Genomic DNA, 19,373 nt, shown 5'->3' on the forward strand with positions numbered 1-19,373 from the left:
ACCTGTGCTGCTAGAACATGTGCCTTTACAAGTACGACACAACATGTGGTTCATGCACGATGGAGCTCCTGCACATTTCAGTCGAAGTGTTCGTACGCTTCTCAACAACAGATTCGGTGACCGATGGATTGGTAGAGGCGGACCAATTCCATGGCCTCCACGCTCTCCTCACCTCAACCCTCTTGACTTTCATTTATGGGGGCATTTGAAAGCTCTTGTCTATGCAACCCTGGTACCAAATGTAGAGACTCTTCGTGCTCGTATTGTGGACGGCTGTGATACAATACGCCATTCTCCAAGGCTGCATCAGCGCATCAGGGATTTGATGCGACGGAGGGTGGATGCATGTATCCTCGCTAACGGAGGACATTTTGAACATTTCCTGTAACAAAGTGTTTGAAGTAACGCTGGTACGTTCTGTTGCTGTGTGTTTCCATTCCATGATTAATGTGATTTGAAGAGAAGTAATAAAATGAGCTCTAACATGGAAAGTAAGCGTTTCCGGACAAATATCCACATAACATATTTTCTTTCTTTGTGTGTGAGGAATGTTTCCTGAAAGTTTGGCCATACCTTTTTGTAACACCCTGTATACTGAGGAATACATATGTCAGTGCTACAGCTTCAATTAGGCTGTATCAGGTTTCAGATTCCAAATAGAAATCAAACAAGGGATTCCATATCACAGAAATTCTTCTCACCAGTCAAGGAAGTTTCCTGACCCTGAACTGGAAAAATAAAGATGGAATATGTATTAAACAGAAATATCAGAACCACATTTTTTTTGCAGATAACTCTGTACTGTTTGCTTCTAGTGCAGATAAACTTCAGCAGTAAATGGAACAACTAATTTGGTGAGTTTGACGGGTCAGAAAATTCAACTATAATAAGACTAAAATTCAACTACAATAAGACTAAAATAATGTACATTGAACACTCTGAAAAATGAACTGTAAAAATTAACAGTGCTGTCCTGTTTTATGGGGTTCTGTATTTAGTAGGACTCTGGAAGACACTGACTGGATGGACAGTGAAATAAATGCAGCAAAGAGTAAAATATAGCTTGGAGTGCTTTTGGTGAACCAAACAAGGTCTTCAGAACTGTTTCTGATATCTCTTAAATGGGTAGTTCACATTTAGTGTGTCTTAAGAATTTTGACGTATTGAAATAGGATATTGTCTTTTAACACAAAACCACTCAAAATTGAAGGATTGGGAGAGGTGCAAGCTGGGAATTACAAGGAGAGGCAGAAAAAAGAAACAAATTGGCCAGGGAACAGAATGGAGTGAAATACATAATTACGATACTAATGAAAATGAAATGGCAGTTGGCAGGACATGTAGCCAGACGATTGGGTGGAAGATGAACCAAGAAGGTTGTCTGCTGGATTTGGAGATATAAGAAAAGACCCCAAGAAATTGATCTCATGGAAGATGGGTAGAAATATGCAGGAGTTACATGACTCCACATAGCTGAAGACTGTAATATATGTAAAAATCTAAAGGAAGATATTCAACAATGTAGGAGAAGATAAATTGCCACTTACCATAAAGAAGACACTTAAAGTTACAGTAAGTAGCAATTGATCTTTCCTACAATGTTGATATTTCTGACTGGAGTTTCCATTGTTTGATAAAGGAAGATTTTATTCAGCAGTGGATGTCAACCACCACCACCACCACCACCACCACCACCACCACCTTCCGACCTTCAGATTGACTTACCTGATCAGTTAGGCAATTTTTGATGGTCTCCAAACCATGGTACAACTTGGCATTTTTCACTTATAAAAATCGTAGCTAGGGGATAAAGAAGTGAAAAGTGATGGAAAAAAAAATGCTGGGACTGACAGAATTTAGTGCTGAACCTTTTAGTGGTCATGCTGAAGAGTATGTACTGATGTATAATATTTAAAATTATATACTTTAAATGTAATCATCATGTAGCAGCTAGCATAATATCAGTTTATTTTAAATGTCTCTCGTTCCCACCCCAGAGGTATTACACAATAATGTTATGTAGTATGGATAAGCAAATGACGTAGCAATGTTCACTTTGTTTACAGTTTCATTATTATGTCTATCTCAACTTTGTGGTGGGATAATTAACATATTGACATTTTTCTGCAGGTAGTAATGCGAGTAGCACAAATGGCAGTCCCACCGGGGTCACCGCAGCAGCCATTAGTTCAAATGTGTCTCCAGCTCAAGATGCGGTTGCTCCCATTCACCCCACACTCATTACCCAAGTACCATGCGAAGAAGCTGCAGGTACTGTTACAGACTTCACACTCTGTGATGCTTCTGTTGCAATGCCCTTAAGTGCATCAAGATTACGGTTGCTGCAAGACACCACCATGATAGAATCTGCCTTGGATTTGGACTCTCTGGAGGAAGCTTCTGTGGGGGCTGGCAGCCAGGCCGGCTTGCTCCATGTCGGCAGTGTTGTTTGACAGGAGTCTCTGTCTGCTAAAAGATGTACATTTTGCATTTTCTAGGCTAGTAACAGTGCTGTGGTGTGTGTGTGTGTGTGTGTGTGTGTGTGTGTGTGTGTGTGTGTGTGTGTGTGTGTGTAGCAAAATTTTCCTGGCACTGAGATACAAAACTGTCTTCAATCTGCAGTACTGCAACCTACAGAACATCACTTTTGTGTAATTGTGGCAAACAAGGCTACACTGGAAGACAAATCTTTTTTTGTGTGTATGTTTTAGAAATACTTTGTACATTTTAAAACAAAATGGGTGAAGTACTTCAGTTATTATTAGTAGCTCATAGCATAATTTTTGTATCATGCCAAACGTTATTGGTCATTATCACATTTTTAAGGAATTTAAGCTCTGTTTTGTGATCTTTGCAGGTCCGAAATCATTCTCTTTGCATGAACAGTTTTAATGTGTTGTGTGTTGAGTGCTAAAGAGGTGCTTTTCTCCCAATGTCTGTGCCTCAATTTTGCGATAATAAAATCAGTACTAATTTTTTGGTTACGCATTTGAAAGTGTTAATTAGAAAACTTTAGCAAGATTGCTATGTTCAGTCAGTGTGGACCAAAATTTTCTCAGTTACTGTGAATACAGGATATTTAAGATCCTTATTCACAGTGGAGCAAACATTCCAAAATTTAAATGGCTGCATTACAATGCAATTTATTCGTAATAAAATATATTGAATGGTGTGGCAATTGCATGATTCAAAAGAAATTTCTTGCTTTTGTATAAACAAGCTGGAAAGTCAGCATTGCTATAAAAGTTGCATTTTCTGATTCACTGTAAACAGATTTATGCCTTTAACAATTTTGAGTTCTTAATTGAACACGAGAAGCTAATGCACATTTAGAAATATGTAACCTTAAAATTTTATATTTTTCGTCAAACCAGTGCTGTATCTCTGTCCAGTTAGATGTTTGAACTTTATTTACTTCTTTTAATTTGTCAACTGTTGTCTCAAAACTACTATCTCTTAGTCCCATCACAGTCTTCTGCCACAACCACACCTCTCTAACTGTGCAATAGCTGCTTGTGTCTTTAATTTTCATTTTAAAAGTGTGTTGTGTTTTTATCAATCAGAACATAAGATGACGACTTAATTTTCACCACTTATGTAATCAAGAGTATTCTATGACTTTTAGAATCACTTTTAATAACTTAAACACAGTTTCCTATTATCGTCTCTGTTTATGAAGTCAATTATTGAAACATATTTTAGCAGCATGTACCATCCTTAAGTTCCTTATATTGATGCCTTACATTTCTGCATTAATATACAATTACTGTAAGGCAGTAATAGGATACTTTAGATTGGCAACATGTTATTGGAACATGCTATTCTAACTTAATTAGTAAATCACGAATGAGAAAGCAGTTCATGTTTAATTTAGTGTGCCAACTATGATGTCTCCAATATATAGTGTATTCAAACATTTGTAGCTTCATTTCTCATGCTACTTAATTTTATTTTACTTATTATCTAATTTTGTAAACCACAGGTATTACGCTTTCTGGGCAAGTATTGCTTAATTTCATATTCAGGTAGTTGTTTGAAAATGTCTCTTTAAATTTAAGTGATGGCAGTGAAAAAATTCATTTTGTGATGATAGTCAAGATATATGCAGTTTTGTCACTAAGTGTATTTGGTTATGACTTGCACTTTTGAATTCATCAGATGTTTTCAAATGCTAATAGAACAGGTTAATACATACTAACTAGATGTTACGTATCTTTTCATTCTGTATATGCTGTATGTAGGGAGGGGAGACTATTTGAACAGTTAGGTAATACACAGAGGCAGAAGGGATGAGGGATGGGAATATGTATATGTACATGAATTTATAGACAGGCAAGAGGTAATAAGAAAGAAGGCCACAGCCGTATTGACACAAAAACTCTATATGGACTAGATAAATTGTGGTTGTCCTACACAGTTTTATAAATTATTTTATTACTTTTGTGTAGAGTTTATTTTTACTATTATTGAAGTAGTAACAATTAAAATCTTCGTGGTATAGTATGTGTTACCTGACATTCTAAACTTTTTTTTGTGTCAGTCCAGTATGTTAAAAGAGCTGGTAGACAATTCTGTGTTAGTATTTCTTTTTCATCACTTCAGTTGTCCCATACATGCCACAACTGATTCTTTTATTGTGGTTCACCTTTTTTTAGTTGTATGTTGGTGCTGCATTTCTTTTCTTCATTATTTCAGAATTGTTCACTGAAAAAACTATCACTCAGGTGAGGAGCAAATGTATGTGATTAGAATTTTTCAAAGTCATCTTGCAGAATGACACCACTTTAATTATAAAAGCCTCATGTCAGAGAGGGTTGATCATATAAGAATGTTACAAAGAATGGTGAGAGCCATTGTAACATAAGTTTGCCGACCCTGTTAACAGATAAGATAAGTCTGCATTTAAATTAAAACTGAAAACATTGCCTTAAGTATCAGCATATAACAATATTTAGTTTATTTTGCCACCAAAACTATACCCAAGTGAAGGCTGATAAGTTTTTCCACCAGTATTCATACATGGAAAAGTGATACACATACAAGCACATATGACAGTGTGGTAAAATTAAAGCTCATCATGTTGCTAACCTTTGGCTCACACAATAGCTTGTATGTTCATCCCTTTACTGATGTAGAGGTCCTTTTCTTGCCACTCCAGGTGTGAGGTTACCAGATCAATCACTCCATAAGCAAGGAACAGGATATTTGTGGATTGATTTGATTGTTTGTTTTCCCCTTTCTTTCTTGCTTCTTTTTAAAAAAAATAAAGGTTATTAACAGCAAATATTAAGTTTTGTTATCTCCTTTATTTATATAACATGTTGTAAATTTGCATCTGCGAGTGCCCCCCAATCTCTAACATTTGGCTTCCTGCTACAAATGCTTCAAACCAGGTGTGAAGCCTAATTCAAATGGACATACTCCTTATCAAGAAAAAAATTGCATGGGGGCTGCAGAAATATTACAATGTTTTAAATATAAAATTTAGAGTCAAATGTAATAAAAAGTTGCAGCAGCTGCTGTTTAAGAAGAGTGTAAGTCTTAACAGATTAAAAACAAAAGAAAAAAAATAACTTCCTGCAAAGTATTTAACTATAATTAAGAATGATTTGTATGCAGACTAGGCTATCACATTTATATTATTTCTTGGAAGAGATTTGTTTACAGAATTTTGGAAGAAGTAATATGCATTTTGCTTCTTCTCATTCATTTATAATTTTTTAACCTTAAAAATCACAGGCACTCCAGCAGTGTGTTAAATCTTAAATCTTGTGTGTTATTCCATGACTCAATACCAGTAATACCTGCAACTAAATTAGTGTCTTCCATGGGGGTCATGTTTCTTAGCACACGCACTCTTGCTTGTGACACATTTCCTACAGGACCCAATGTGTTTGAAACTTTGTATAACTTTTGTGCTTAATTGGATTTCATATAAAAAAGATTGTCTTCTGTTTATTTCTCAGTGAAAGGAAAGTGGTCCATCTTTTGGATAAAATACGAACTTAAAAATACTAATTGGACAGGTCATTTAGCCCACTGAACTTTCTAAACAGTTAGTCTTGTAATCCCCAAATAAACAAAAAAAATTCATACAAATTTTTAGATTTGTATAGAGTAATTTGGTGAAAGTATGCGTATTCCAACTTGCTGCCTGGTTATTTATAAGAGAAGCTGATGAATTCAAAAGTTTATTGATCATTGTATATTTTGTTACTGGTGTGTTGATATCTTTAGTTTTTGTAGATAGCTTCTTCTCACATAACTAATTACTTGTCTTTACTTTCTCATCTTCTGTACCTTTTGTGATGAAAAAGTCAGACTGAAGAAACAGGTTATTATTCACCAAGTTCCAATATCCATCTTGTATAGCACAGGTACAGTTCTTTAAGTTTTTCATTCAGTCTTTTTCTCTAAGATTGCTAACATATATCAGTGTTCAAACATTCTATTATCAGTACCCCATACTTTAATGGTATGAGCAGTGCTGACTGATAGCTTTTTGACAATGATAAAAGTACAAATAGAACTTCAAAATTACGATGATGGAAAGGTACCTTATTTGAAAGTTGGTATATTTAGTATATCTATGTCATGTGTTGCATCATTCAGTATTGCCACTGACTTCAGTACTTTCTTACTTGAGTTACAATACAGCGTGTTTTGCGTGTATATGTATTATGAAGGTTGTGAGAAATGTGCTGATAAAAGATATCCCCAAGCATTTCACAATTCACACAAATTTTTGTAACAGCACTATTATAGCCTCAGTATAATATGTATATAATTACATATATGTAATTCTTATTGTTTGAAAGCAAAGATTTTCAGATCCTTTCTCACTGCTGAAACTCCATAGAAATCAGAATATTTTTCTAAAGACTGTGTACATTTTTTGAAATCTTTTTATTTTAAATAGTTTGTTGAGTGAACTATTTACTCAATTGCCTTTTGTAAATAGAAAATGTCAAAAATAAGTTCATTCCTTGTGAACTAATCTACAAATTGTTTATAACAAAATTCCTTATGTCCAAATGTTCAAACTGTACAACATGTAACATTTAATGAAGATCGTGTTTGTATAAGTACCATTAATTTATTTTTGTAAATTTGCTGTGGAAACCTGGTTGGTTGTTTGGCTGATCAGTTAGTGTTACCTGATGATTGATTGTGTGTGAGTACAGATGTAAGACAGTGCCTTTAAGCCATGGAGGTCACAATCATTAGATGGTTAAAGATCTCATGCTTTTGTTGAAGTTTTGCCTTTGGTCTTTTTCTAAAACTCTCGCATCGTGACTAATATGAAATATTAACTGTCTTGTGTAAATCTGGACAGTGTAGTGTAAATGTTAAAATGCCAAAAATCTTCATTAATTTATTTCTACTTGTATAATTACCAGATAGATGATAGAAGATAATGTGTGTGATCATATTTGGTTATTCCCATGTTAGTCAAGCTAAAAGGTAGCATAACATCCAAACTGCTTTCTTGGATGGCAGTAGCTTTCATTTTATACTTGTTCCTGTTTTGTGTGCCACACTGATAATAAATATATCCGTGTTTAATTGTGTTATGGATGGCACAGGTGAAAAAAGAATTTATAAATGCTTGAATATTTTTAAAAACTTAGGTGGTATGTTTTAATGTGAATATCATAGTCATGGCAATAATTTCCCAATTGTATTTAGGCGTGTTAGCTTTTGTAGCTAAATTCAATGATTTGACTTCCACGTTGTACACAATTTATATTGAGACAGACACTCCTTTTGATCTATAAAATGTTAGTTATCCTATGTTGCAGCCACAGCTTTCTTCCATGTTGCAGTTTCACTGACAAGTGCACATAATTTCAAATATATGAAAAATATTGTGATCTCTGAAACTGCTCATGAGAATTGCAGAGATTCAGTGTTTGTTAATAGCGATTTAAGTTTAACCACTTTTTTATTGCAAGAAAAACATTTAGATTTTGGAGTGAAGCAACATCATTTACAATTAGTGTTCAGTTTCATTAAAAATTATATCTTAATTTCAAATGCTGAAGTTTGCCATAAAAGCTGTAGACACCAGACAGGAATGGTTGTTGTTATTTTTGTTGTCAGCTCCTGTTGATCACTCAGCTCTCTGTCAAACTGTACATCTTAATCTGTAGTGCAATTATTTTATGATTTTTAAGAAGACCATGGATATTTTTTATTATTTATGTAGCATTTTTATTTAGCTTTATGGAGACAGCAGAGTCAAGCGCATTCCCAGGAAGTTTAACACACAGTGGGGATAAATAGTTTGCACTAAGTCTCCAGGACCATCACTCATACTGTAAAGGAACATTTTAGTTCTCAAGATAATTTATTTTAATTGTTAATGCCAAAGCAGATTTTGGCATCCTCTAATGTGATACTCATTAGATTTATTTTGTCTAATAACAACCTATTTTCTGTGGGTAGTAAAATGACAACCATTGCAGTGTGACAAGCTATGGATTTCTTCATAATGTCTGTTAGTTGCAATTTATGTTGTACACTGTCCAGTTTATATGTAATATTTCAGCAAATTTGTATACATTTGTGTATGTACATATGTATATATATACATATATTATGAAGTGATGTATGTAAATGTAAATAGACTATATTATAAAGCAGACTGAAATTTGTGTGTGAACCTATTGGCATTTTCCTTCTTCTCCCATTGCATATAAAATTATTGAATGCAGTATTTAATGGTATATTTCTACCAATAGCAGCCATCATTCAAATGTTAAGAGACTATCATTGTTGCGGACATAAATAATTGTTGTTAGTTTCTGGCAGTTCCATCACATTGGTACTAATAAATTCATTTCGCTTTGATCCTGTGCCACTCACATTCTTCATTATACAGTCATTACCTCCTCCTGTAGCACTTCATGTTGTGTTATCCGACAGGAGATAAAACTGCACTGGAGATTTTGTCATATGAATCTGTTAATGGAGAACTGCAAATTGGAATAAATAATGCCCAAACATCAAAGAATGGAGTTTTAGTCATATTGCACAAGTCCTGTTTTTACATTTACTCCTCCAAGACATGAAGTCTCTTGAACATCTTCTATAAATAGAGAGGCAGCAGTGTATTTCTACACACTAAGATTACAGAAAATATAAGCTGCTTTTTAAGCCAGTTTTTATAACATAGTCATCAGCCAAGTAAGAAACAATATAAAATCCTATCCTAACTCTGAAATTGGTTAAGTTTGGTCCCTGGGTACAGATATGCTTTGTATACTCCACTGAACAGAAAATTATTAATTAATGCTTTGACTGCTAGAGATGTTCTCCCTGCATTTCATGCTGATTGTGTCTTTATTGTCATATACTGCTACCCGCGTTGAGACACACCGTTCAGATCACAGTCTAGTTCTGCCGCATAGATTGACTTACTAGTCCAGACAACAAAGGAAAATTAGGAGAAAAAATTCGTGTAGTAATAAATTTTTATACAGTGGTAAGAGGGAGTGTCATGAACAACATACAAAAAATCCTGACCTATGGATTGTGAATGTTGTAGAAGGGAAGACACTTCCTTATATTTTTCTTGAATGATTCTTAAAACGATGGTGTATAGCGAAAACGTTTCCCAGTACAAAATTAAACGACATTAAATGTCCTCCAAGAAAGGTCTTATTCATTTTTTTCTCCAGTACAAATAGTTTCTGCATTGCAGGGGATGGAAAAATCAGTTATTTCTAAAAATAGTGTTATAATACTTCTAAAATTTTTTTAGTGTGCCGCCAATTCCTGTTGACATTCTGCTACAATATATAGGTACAGAGATGGCGGGCCATCTTCATATGAGTAGGCAAGTACTGAAGAGCCGAGGTGTACGCACAGTATTTATGCCAAATCTCTCGTGCAAAATGTGCTGGTGTCTTTCAGCACCCGTGTCAGATGATGACATGCGTGTGGCAGCCGAGTTGTGTGTACTGACCTTTGTAGTGGATGTGAGAGATAATCTAACCATTGAGTATCAGATGACCCTATTGACTGTGACTGGATAATTTTAGTTCTAGGATTCGAGTTTTTATCCAGTTTAAAGCCATTATCAGCATGATGTACTTTCACCGATTCTTTGATTAGTGAATCCCAAAAACTGGAAACTGGTGCTAAAATTTTTGTTCTATTGTGTTCCATTTAGTATCCCATGGAAATATAGCGTTCTGCTACTGCTGATTTTTAACAGCTGCCAAAAATGGGTGTATCTTTCGTGTTCTGTACAACACTCGTGGACAGTTCATGTCATGTGGCCTATATATGCTACACCACACTCAGGGAATTTTTTTAAATGCTCACTTTTTTTCAGTTGTAAGTCATCGTTAACGGATCCAACCAGATACAAGCTCTTCGTTGCTGCATGGAAGATAACCTTGATTTTATTTTTCCCAAGCAATCTGTCTATCTTAGAAGACTCATTCCCAGAATATTGAAGGAACACAGTTGATTTATAGTCATTATCAGTGCCCTCAGTGTGTTGCTCCTTGTTATTATAGCTAATCAAAGAATTGGTGGAAATACGTCTTGCTGATAATCTTATACACCATGACAACTGCTTTCAACTGGATAAAAATTGAAATCCTATAATTAAAATTAGCCATTGATAGTGGAACCGTTGGGGTCATTTGATGCTCAATTAGATCATTTGTCACTTCCATCACTGAGGGCAGCTTACACAATTCGGCAGTCACATATGTCATCACCTCACACGTGCCCCGAAAGTTGCCAGCACATTTTGCTTGTGTGAGATTCGGCATAAATACAATGGATGCACCTGTGCTCTTCAGTAGCTGCCTACTCGCCTGAAGATTCCAGACATCTCTGGGCTGAAATATCGGGGCCGAATGTTGACGGGATCTGGCAGCATACCCAAAAATGTTGAAACAAGTAATACACCAGGAAAAGTTCAGAAATTACAGTGTTATAATAGTATAAAATTAGATTTCTATTAAGTAAATTGGGTTAAGATAAAATATTAAATGTATATACCACATCTAAGTGCAGTAGAACTATATTGAGGGATAAATTGTGTTCTGGGCTTGTAAAAGAATGGAAGGGCTTGGGGGGAGGGGATGTAGTTTGCTGGATTGTAATCACACATTTCCCTCCTTCATAGGTCCACAGTCAGGTGATTCCCCACTATCTCTATCCCTTACACCCCAAAAAGCTACTGCAGGATGTTTCACAAAGTTAATATTGGCCATTCTGCAGCGCGTTCTTGACGGTGGCTAGACATGCCCAGATGGCGATTACTTTGTACGTAGTATGTTAACATTACGTGGAATACAGATATGAATTACCAGTAACACTAACACAAGAAATGCATACGGACAGAATGTATGTAAATCTCTGAACACTGTGTTACTCTGGTAGTAGGGATATTGATTCTTAGTCAGCTTGTACAGCAGCTGTAGTGTTAATCCAGGGAAGGCAGTATCCTCCACCACTAACACTGATCACTTTTTATTTTGCATACAAGCTCTATATTCTCCACATTTCCTTTCCAGTTCTCTTATATGGGTGAACAAATCACTCCACTCAGCTCCACGTTCATGTAGCAGCTATTTTCAGTTTCTTAAATGGGAACTTATTTGTGGTTGTTAAATGAGCTCCAACTGTCTGCCACACTGAAGAGCCTGTCTCAAGTGTATCTTGCTGTAAATGTGTATTCGGGCATCTAGATTTCATTGTCTCTAATGTCAGTGCCTGGATCACTTTTCCAACATGACGGTTATCAAATCCATCACCCCAGCCTCTGCTCTTGGAACTTGTGAAGAGACCCAGAAGCTTAAATTGGTTCCCTCTGAAACATAAATAGATCATGCCTAGGTGTTATGGAACTTGAGATATTTTAAAATAAGTCAAGCAATTCATTTCAGCAGATTACTGCTTTGAATCTGAACATGATCAGCCCCATTCCATCAGGTATTCTGTAGGTGAGTGCTAAATGGCTCCAATCAATGCAGCCCACTCTAAAAGTGTCAGCAGTTCCTGAATGGAAGAGATTTATGTAGTCTACCACTGACACAGTTAACAATAATATGTAACACAATTAATTGTGAGAGAAATGCAATAACTTTCGGACTATTCATTGATTCATCACCAAATGGCTATGACATGTTACATGGCTTTAAAATGCACTGTCAGTGATACACAGCCGCAAGATGCCACATTTACTAATCCAGTCTCATTCCTATCACCGCTACATAGGTCGCAGAGAAAATCACACAAATTAAACACATTGCAGCCATCCTTTATAGGAACATACACTCCTGGAAATTGAAATAAGAACACCGTGAATTCATTGTCCCAGGAAGGGGAAACTTTATTGACACATTCCTGGGGTTAGATACATCACATGATCACACTGACAGAACCACAGGCACATAGGACAGGCAACAGAGCATGCACAATGTCGGCACTAGTACAGTGTATATCCACCTTTCGCAGCAATGCAGGCTGCTATTCTCCCATGGAGACGATCGTAGAGATGCTGGATGTAGTCCTGTGGAACGGCTTTCCATGCCATTTCCACCTGGCGCCTCAGTTGGACCAGCGTTCGTGCTGGACGTGCACACCGCGTGAGACGACGCTTCATCCAGTCCCAAACATGCTCAATGGGGGACAGATCCGGAGATCTTGCTGGCCAGGGTAGTTGACTTACACCTTCTAGAGCACGTTGGGTGGCACGGGATACATGCGGACGTGCACTGTCCTGTTGGAACAGCAATTTCCCTTGCCGGTCTAGGTATGGTAGAACGATGGGTTCGATGACGGTTTGGATGTACCGTGCACTATTCAGTGTCCCCTCGACGATCACCAGTGGCGTACGGCCAGTGTAGGAGATCGCTCCCCACACCATGATGCCGGGTGTTGGCCCTGTGTGCCTCGGTCGTATGCAGTCCTGATTGTGGCGCTCACCTGCACGGCGCCAAACACGCATACGACCATCATTGGCACCAAGGCACAAGCGACTCTCATCGCTGAAGACGACACGTCTCCATTCGTCCCTCCATTCACGCCTGTCGCGACACCACTGGAGGCGGGCTGCACGATGTTGGGGCGTGAGCGGAAGACGGCCTAATGGTGTGCGGGACCGTAGCCCAGCTTCATGGAGACGGTTGCGAATGGTCCTCGCCGATACCCCAGGAGCAACAGTGTCCCTAATTTGCTGGGAAGTGGCGGTGCGGTCCCCTACGGCACTGCGTAGGATCCTACGGTCTTGGCGTGCATCCGTGCGTCGCTGCGGTCCGGTCCCAGGTCGACGGGCACGTGCACCTTGCGCCGACCACTGGCGACAACATCGATGTACTGTGGAGACCTCACGCCCCACGTGTTGAGCAATTCGGCGGTACGTCCACCCGGCCTCCCGCATGCCCACTATACGCCCTCGCTGAAAGTCCGTCAACTGCACATACGGTTCACGTCCACGCTGTCGCGGCATGCTACCAGTGTTAAAGACTGCGATGGCGCTCCGTATGCCACGGCAAACTGGCTGACACTGACGGCGGCGGTGCACAAATGCTGCGCAGCTAGCGCCATTCGACGGCCAACACCGCGGTTCCTGGTGTGTCCGCTGTGCCGTGCGTGTGATCATTGCTTGTACAGCCCTCTCGCAGTGTCCGGAGCAAGTATGGTGGGTCTGACACACCGGTGTCAATGTGTTCTTTTTTCCATTTCCAGGAGTGTATTTTACATAAAAGCTCACTTGGCAGTTGCAAATAAGTAATCACTTAATAAACTAAAAATAACTCCGCTATATAAATGTCGAGCTTAGTGATGTTATTTTTTCTACTCACATAAGAGACGTGGATAGCAAAAGTTGAGGAAGGATGTTCTGTCTGTAAACTGAAAAGTGAGCAATGTTCATGGTGGAGGAAGCCGTTTTACCTGGAAGAGCAATGCAACTGCTGCACAGGATGATTGAGAATCAATTTTGCTTCTGGCTGTGTACAGAGATTGAGGCACACCTGTCCATAAGCATTTCTAGTGTTAGTATTGTTAGTAGCTCAAATCTGTATTCCATCGAGTGTTGATGCGACCCCCCTCTGGGCATGGGGAAGTGCCATATAATTTTTTGAAACATCCTACAGTTGCTTGTTGTGACTAGTGGGGTACAGAGTGTGAGAACTGCATGACCACAATTGAGCAACAACTTGTCTTTCCTCATGCTTCTATCCTCCCTCACACTCCTCCAGTCCCGTCCTGCCTGTTGTACACCAAGAACACAATTTATCCATTAATACGGTTCTACTACTCTTAGATGATACATACATTTAATATTTGTCCATAACCCACTTCATGTACTATGTTGTTGTTGTGGTCTTCAGTCCAGAGACTGGTTTGATGCAGTTCTCCATGCTACTCTATCCTGTGCAAAGTTCTTCATCTCCCAGTACCTACTGCAACCTACATCCTTCTGAATCTGTTTAGTGTATTCATCTCTTGGTCTCCTTCTACGATTTTTACCCTCCACGCTGCCCTCCAATACTAAATTGGTGATTTCTTGATGCCTCCGAATATGCCCTACCAACTGATCCCTTCTTCTAGTCAAGTTGTGCCACAAATTTCTCTTCTCTCCAATTCTATTCAGTACCTCCTCATCAGTTATGTGATCAACCCATCTAATCTTCAGCATTCTTCTGTAGCACCACATTTCAAAAGCTTCTATTCTCTTCTTGTCTAAACTATTTATTGTCCATGTTTCACTTCCATACATGGCTACACTTCATACAAATACTTTCAGAAACAACTTCCTGACACTTAAATCTATACTTGATGTTAACAAATTTCTCTTCTTCAGAAATGCTTTCTTTGCCATTGCCAGTCCACATTTTATATCCTCTCTACTTTGACCGTCATCAGTTATTTTGCTGCTCAAATAGCAATACTCATTTACTTTAAGCGTCTCATTTCCTAACCTAATTCCCGCAGCATCACTCGATTTAATTTGACTACTTTGTGGATGTTCATCTTACATCCTCCCTTCAAAGACACTGTCCATTCCATTCAGCTGCTCTACAAAGTCATTGGAGAACCTCAAAGTTTTTATTTCTTATCTGTGGATTTTAATACCTACTCCAAATTTTTCTTATGTTTCCTTTACTGCTTGCTCAATATACAGATTGAATAACATCGGGGAGAGGCTACAACTCTGTCTCACTCCCTTCCCAGCCACTGCTTCCCTTTCATGTCCCTTGACTCTTATAACTGCCATCTGGTTTCTGTACAAATTGTAAATAGCCTTTTGCTCCCTGTAATTTACCCCTGCCACCTTCGGAATTTGAAAGAGAGTATTCCAGTCAACATTGTCAAAAGCTTTCTAGAAGTCTACAAATGCTAGAAATGTAGGTTTGCCTTTCCTTAATCTATTTTCTAAGCTAATACGTAGACTCAGTATTGCGTCACGTGTTCCAGTATTTCTACGGAATCCAAACTGATCTTCCCCGAGGTTGGCTACTACCAGTTTTTCCATTTGTCTGTAAAGAATTTGTGTTAGTATTTTGCAGCAGTGGCTTATTAAACTGATAGTTCGGTAATTTTCACATCTGTCAACACCTGCTTTATTTGGGATTGGAATTATTATATTCTTTTTTAAATCTGAGGGTATTTCGCCTGTCTTATACATCTTGCTCACCAGATGGTAGAGTTTTGTCAGGACTGGCTCACCCAAGGCTGTCAGTAGTTCTAATGGAATGTTGTCTACTCTCGGGGCCTTGTTTCGACATAAGGTCTTTCAGTGCTCTGTCAAACTCTTAACGCAGTATCATATCTCCCATTTCATCTTCATCTAGATTCTCTTCCATTTTTATAATATTGTCCTTAAGAACATAACCCTTGTATAGACCCTCTATATACTCCCGCCACCTTTCTGCATTCCCTTCTTTGCTTAGAACTGGGTTTCCATCTGAGCTCTTGATATTATTGCAAGTGGCTCTCTTTTCTCCAAAGGTCTCTTTAATTTTCCTGTAGGCAATATCTATCTTACCCTTAGTGTGATAAGCCTCTACATCCTTACATTTGTCCTCTAGCCATCCCTGCTTAGCCATTTTGCACTTCCTGTCGATCTCATTTTTGAGACGTTTGTATTCCTTTTTGCCTGCTTGATTTACTGCATTTTTATATTTTCTCCTTTCATCAATTAAATTCAATCTCTCTTCTGTTACCCAAGGATTTCTATTAGCCCTCATCTTTTTACCTACTTGATCCTATACTACCTTCACTATTTTGTCTCTCAAAGCTACCCATTCTTCTTCTACTGTATTTCTATCCCCCATTCTTGTCAATTATTCCCTAATGCTCTCCCTGAAGCTCTGTACAACCTGTAGTTCTTTCCCATCTCCTCAAAATCCTACCTTTTTGCAGTTTCTTCAGTTTTAATCTACAGTTCATAACCAATAGATTGTGGCCAGAGTCCACATCTGCCCATGGAAATGTCTTACAATTTAAACCTGGTTCCTAAATCTCTGTTTTACCATTATATAATCTATCTGAAACCTGTCAGTATCTCCAGGCTTCTTCCATGTATACAACCTTCTTTTATGATTCTTGAACCAAGTGTTAGCTATGATTAAGTTGTGCTCTGTGCAAAATTCTACCTGGTGGTTTCCTCTTCAATTTCTTCCCCACAATCCATATTCACCTACTATGTTTCCTTCTCTCCCTTTTTCTACTATCGAATTCCAGTCACCCATGACTATTAAATTTTCGTCTCCCTTCACTATCTGAATAATTTCTTTTATCTCATCATACATTTCTTCTATCTCTTCATCATCTGCGGAGCTAGTTGGCATATAAACTTGTCCTACTGTAGTAGGCATGGGCTTCGTGTCTATCTTGTGAAATACGGCAATGACACAAGTTGAAAATATGATCACTATTTTTTCTTATTTACTTAAATTTGCCATATTTCGTGACAGTACCTTTTCCATTAGACGTTTATACGGCGATATAGTCTTGGCTTCAGTTGTCTGAGAATGATTCCACAATGCATCTTTGATGGTTGCAGAATTGACGTGGTTCAACGTGTTTCTCTCATTTTGGTGTTTCAAATACAGTTTCTTCAAATGTAATTTCTTCTTTTTTTTTAGTTCATACAAAAATAATAGTAACATACTTCAAATTGTTCTTCCGTCAACACCATGGTCAACACACACCAAGAGTTAGCTGCCGACTAAGTACAGTCAAAGATGACTCCAACGTCAAAGATGTTTTACACCACACACAATCTTCCAGTTGTAATCAGTCTCTTTGCTGTTCTTCGATACATTTTCTAATAGTAATCAATATGCTTTTACTCTCAAAAACAGAAGTAAATTAACATATAATAAGACAAATTATAATAAATCCTGACAAAAATATAAGAAAACATTTACAATTCGGTATCGACAAATACGGTAAAAAAATAACATCTCCCAGATCCATTACACTTGGTCACAATAATGCGTTCACTATGCTGTTTGCAGTAGCTTACCCGCACTCCTATATTTTTTTATTCATTATTAAACCTACTCCTGCATTACCCCTATTTGATTTTGTATTTATAACCCTGTATTCGCCTGACCAAAAGTCTTGTTTCTCCTGCCACCGAACTTCACTAATTCCCACTATATCTAACTTTAACTTATCCATTTCCCTTTTTAAATTTTCTAACCTACCTGCCCGATTAAGGGATCTGACATTCCACGCTCCAGTCCATAGAACGCCAGTTTTATTACTCCTGATAACGACATCCTCCTGAGTAGTCCCTGCCCGGAGATTCGAATGGGGGATTGTTTTACCTCCGGAATATTTTACCCAAGAGGACGCCATCATCATTTAACCATACAGTAAAGCTACATGCCCTTGGGAAAAATTATGGCTGTAGTTTCCTCTGGCTTTCAGCCGTTCGCAGTACCAGCACATCAAGGCCATTTTGGTTAGTGTTACAAGGTCAGATCACTCAATCATCCAGACTGTTGCCCCTGCAACTACTGAAAAGGCTGCTGCCCCTCTTCAGGAACCACACGTTTGTCTGGCCTCTCAACAGATAACCCTCTGTTGTGGTTGCATCTACAGTACGGCTATCTGTATCGCTGAGGCACGCAAGCCTCCCCACCAACAGCAAGGGGAATAAACATTAATAAAATTATAAAATTCATGTACTAATAAACATTGATTTTACACTGTTACAACACTATTTTTAAAAACCTGCAGTTTTCCATCCCCTGCAATGTTGAAACTATTTGCCCTAGAGAAAAATGAATAGGAAATTTACTGTAGGAAATTTTATGTAGATTAATTTTATACTGGGAAAAATTTTCACTTTAAGCCACAGTTTTAGAATTATTTAAGAAAAACATAAAAAAGTGACCTTTAAACATGCCCCCAGACCCCAGTTACACCCCACCAGTCTTGATTTTTAGTATATAATTCATGGCAGTCACTTCTACCACTGTACAAAAATTTGTGACTACGTTAATGTTTTTCTATGTTTTACGTTTTTGACCCTGTGCTGGATATTTTTGGAGTGACAGGCGTGACAATCTTGTCTGTTGCCTCTGGAATTCGTCACCCTCAACAAAGTACAGTTACTCTGGCACCTAAAAGTTTTTTTCATTTTAAAGCTCTTCTAGAAGTTAAATTAATGAATAGACAAACATACAGGTATGCCAGTATTGTTTCGCACTTGAGTTTTACATCTTACCTGCAGTTTTCTGTAGGATTTTAGTATCCTATGACAAAAGCCACATTTCACTTTAGATTCACCTCAGTAACTTAACATTCTTTCTTAGTTACTCTTCCATAATACCTGCTTTCCTCCATATATTTGTCATTGTAATAACTCAAGGAAAGGATGAATCTGTGTGATATTGCTCAAATGCATCAGCAGTTGTTGGGAACCAATATAATAACTTTTTTGGTCCATGTTTGTTGATTCCAGTTTATGTGATGTCTTTGATAATTATGTGTATGATTTGTTTCATATACAATAACAAACTGAAACTTTGTCATGCTTGCCTCTACTACATACACTAGTCCCACAATCCAGTTTAACAGTAAATCAAACAATTTCTATTTATTCCTTATCACTGGAAATAGGCGGCTGACTGCAATTGAGCTTTCTTTAATGCAGTGATATATTATAAGTCTCAGTTTTTTTTTATTGGAACTTATGAAATAAATGCTGTAGAAGTGAAAAACTCAGACATTTCCTTTTCGTCTGTGCTAGCACTGTGGCTCTTCCGTGAGCATATTTCAAGGGAAGATTTCTTTGTACAGGAGAACTTGTTGGAAGTTTGTCATTATATTTCAAGAACATCAGCCAAGTAAAATATCTCTAGGCAGCTCCAAAACCAGAT

General features: G+C 37.8%; 1 protein-coding gene across 2 annotated transcripts in view; it reads left to right on the forward strand.

Moving 5' to 3' along the window:
* LOC126101569 (palmitoyltransferase app) overlaps positions 1 to 8,851 on the forward strand; it is a 140,097-nt gene extending 131,246 nt beyond the window's left edge. For both annotated transcript variants that reach the window (XM_049912217.1, XM_049912218.1), the window contains exon 9: positions 2,131 to 8,851. In XM_049912217.1, the coding sequence (XP_049768174.1) occupies positions 2,131 to 2,453 (323 nt within the window). In that variant the 3' untranslated portion in view covers positions 2,454 to 8,851. The remainder of the gene's footprint in view (positions 1 to 2,130) is intronic.
* The last annotated feature ends 10,522 nt before the right edge of the window (positions 8,852 to 19,373 follow it).

The sequence above is a fragment of the Schistocerca cancellata genome, chromosome 9, assembly GCF_023864275.1.
Source record: "Schistocerca cancellata isolate TAMUIC-IGC-003103 chromosome 9, iqSchCanc2.1, whole genome shotgun sequence".
NCBI classification, from domain to species: Eukaryota; Metazoa; Arthropoda; class Insecta; order Orthoptera; family Acrididae; genus Schistocerca; species Schistocerca cancellata.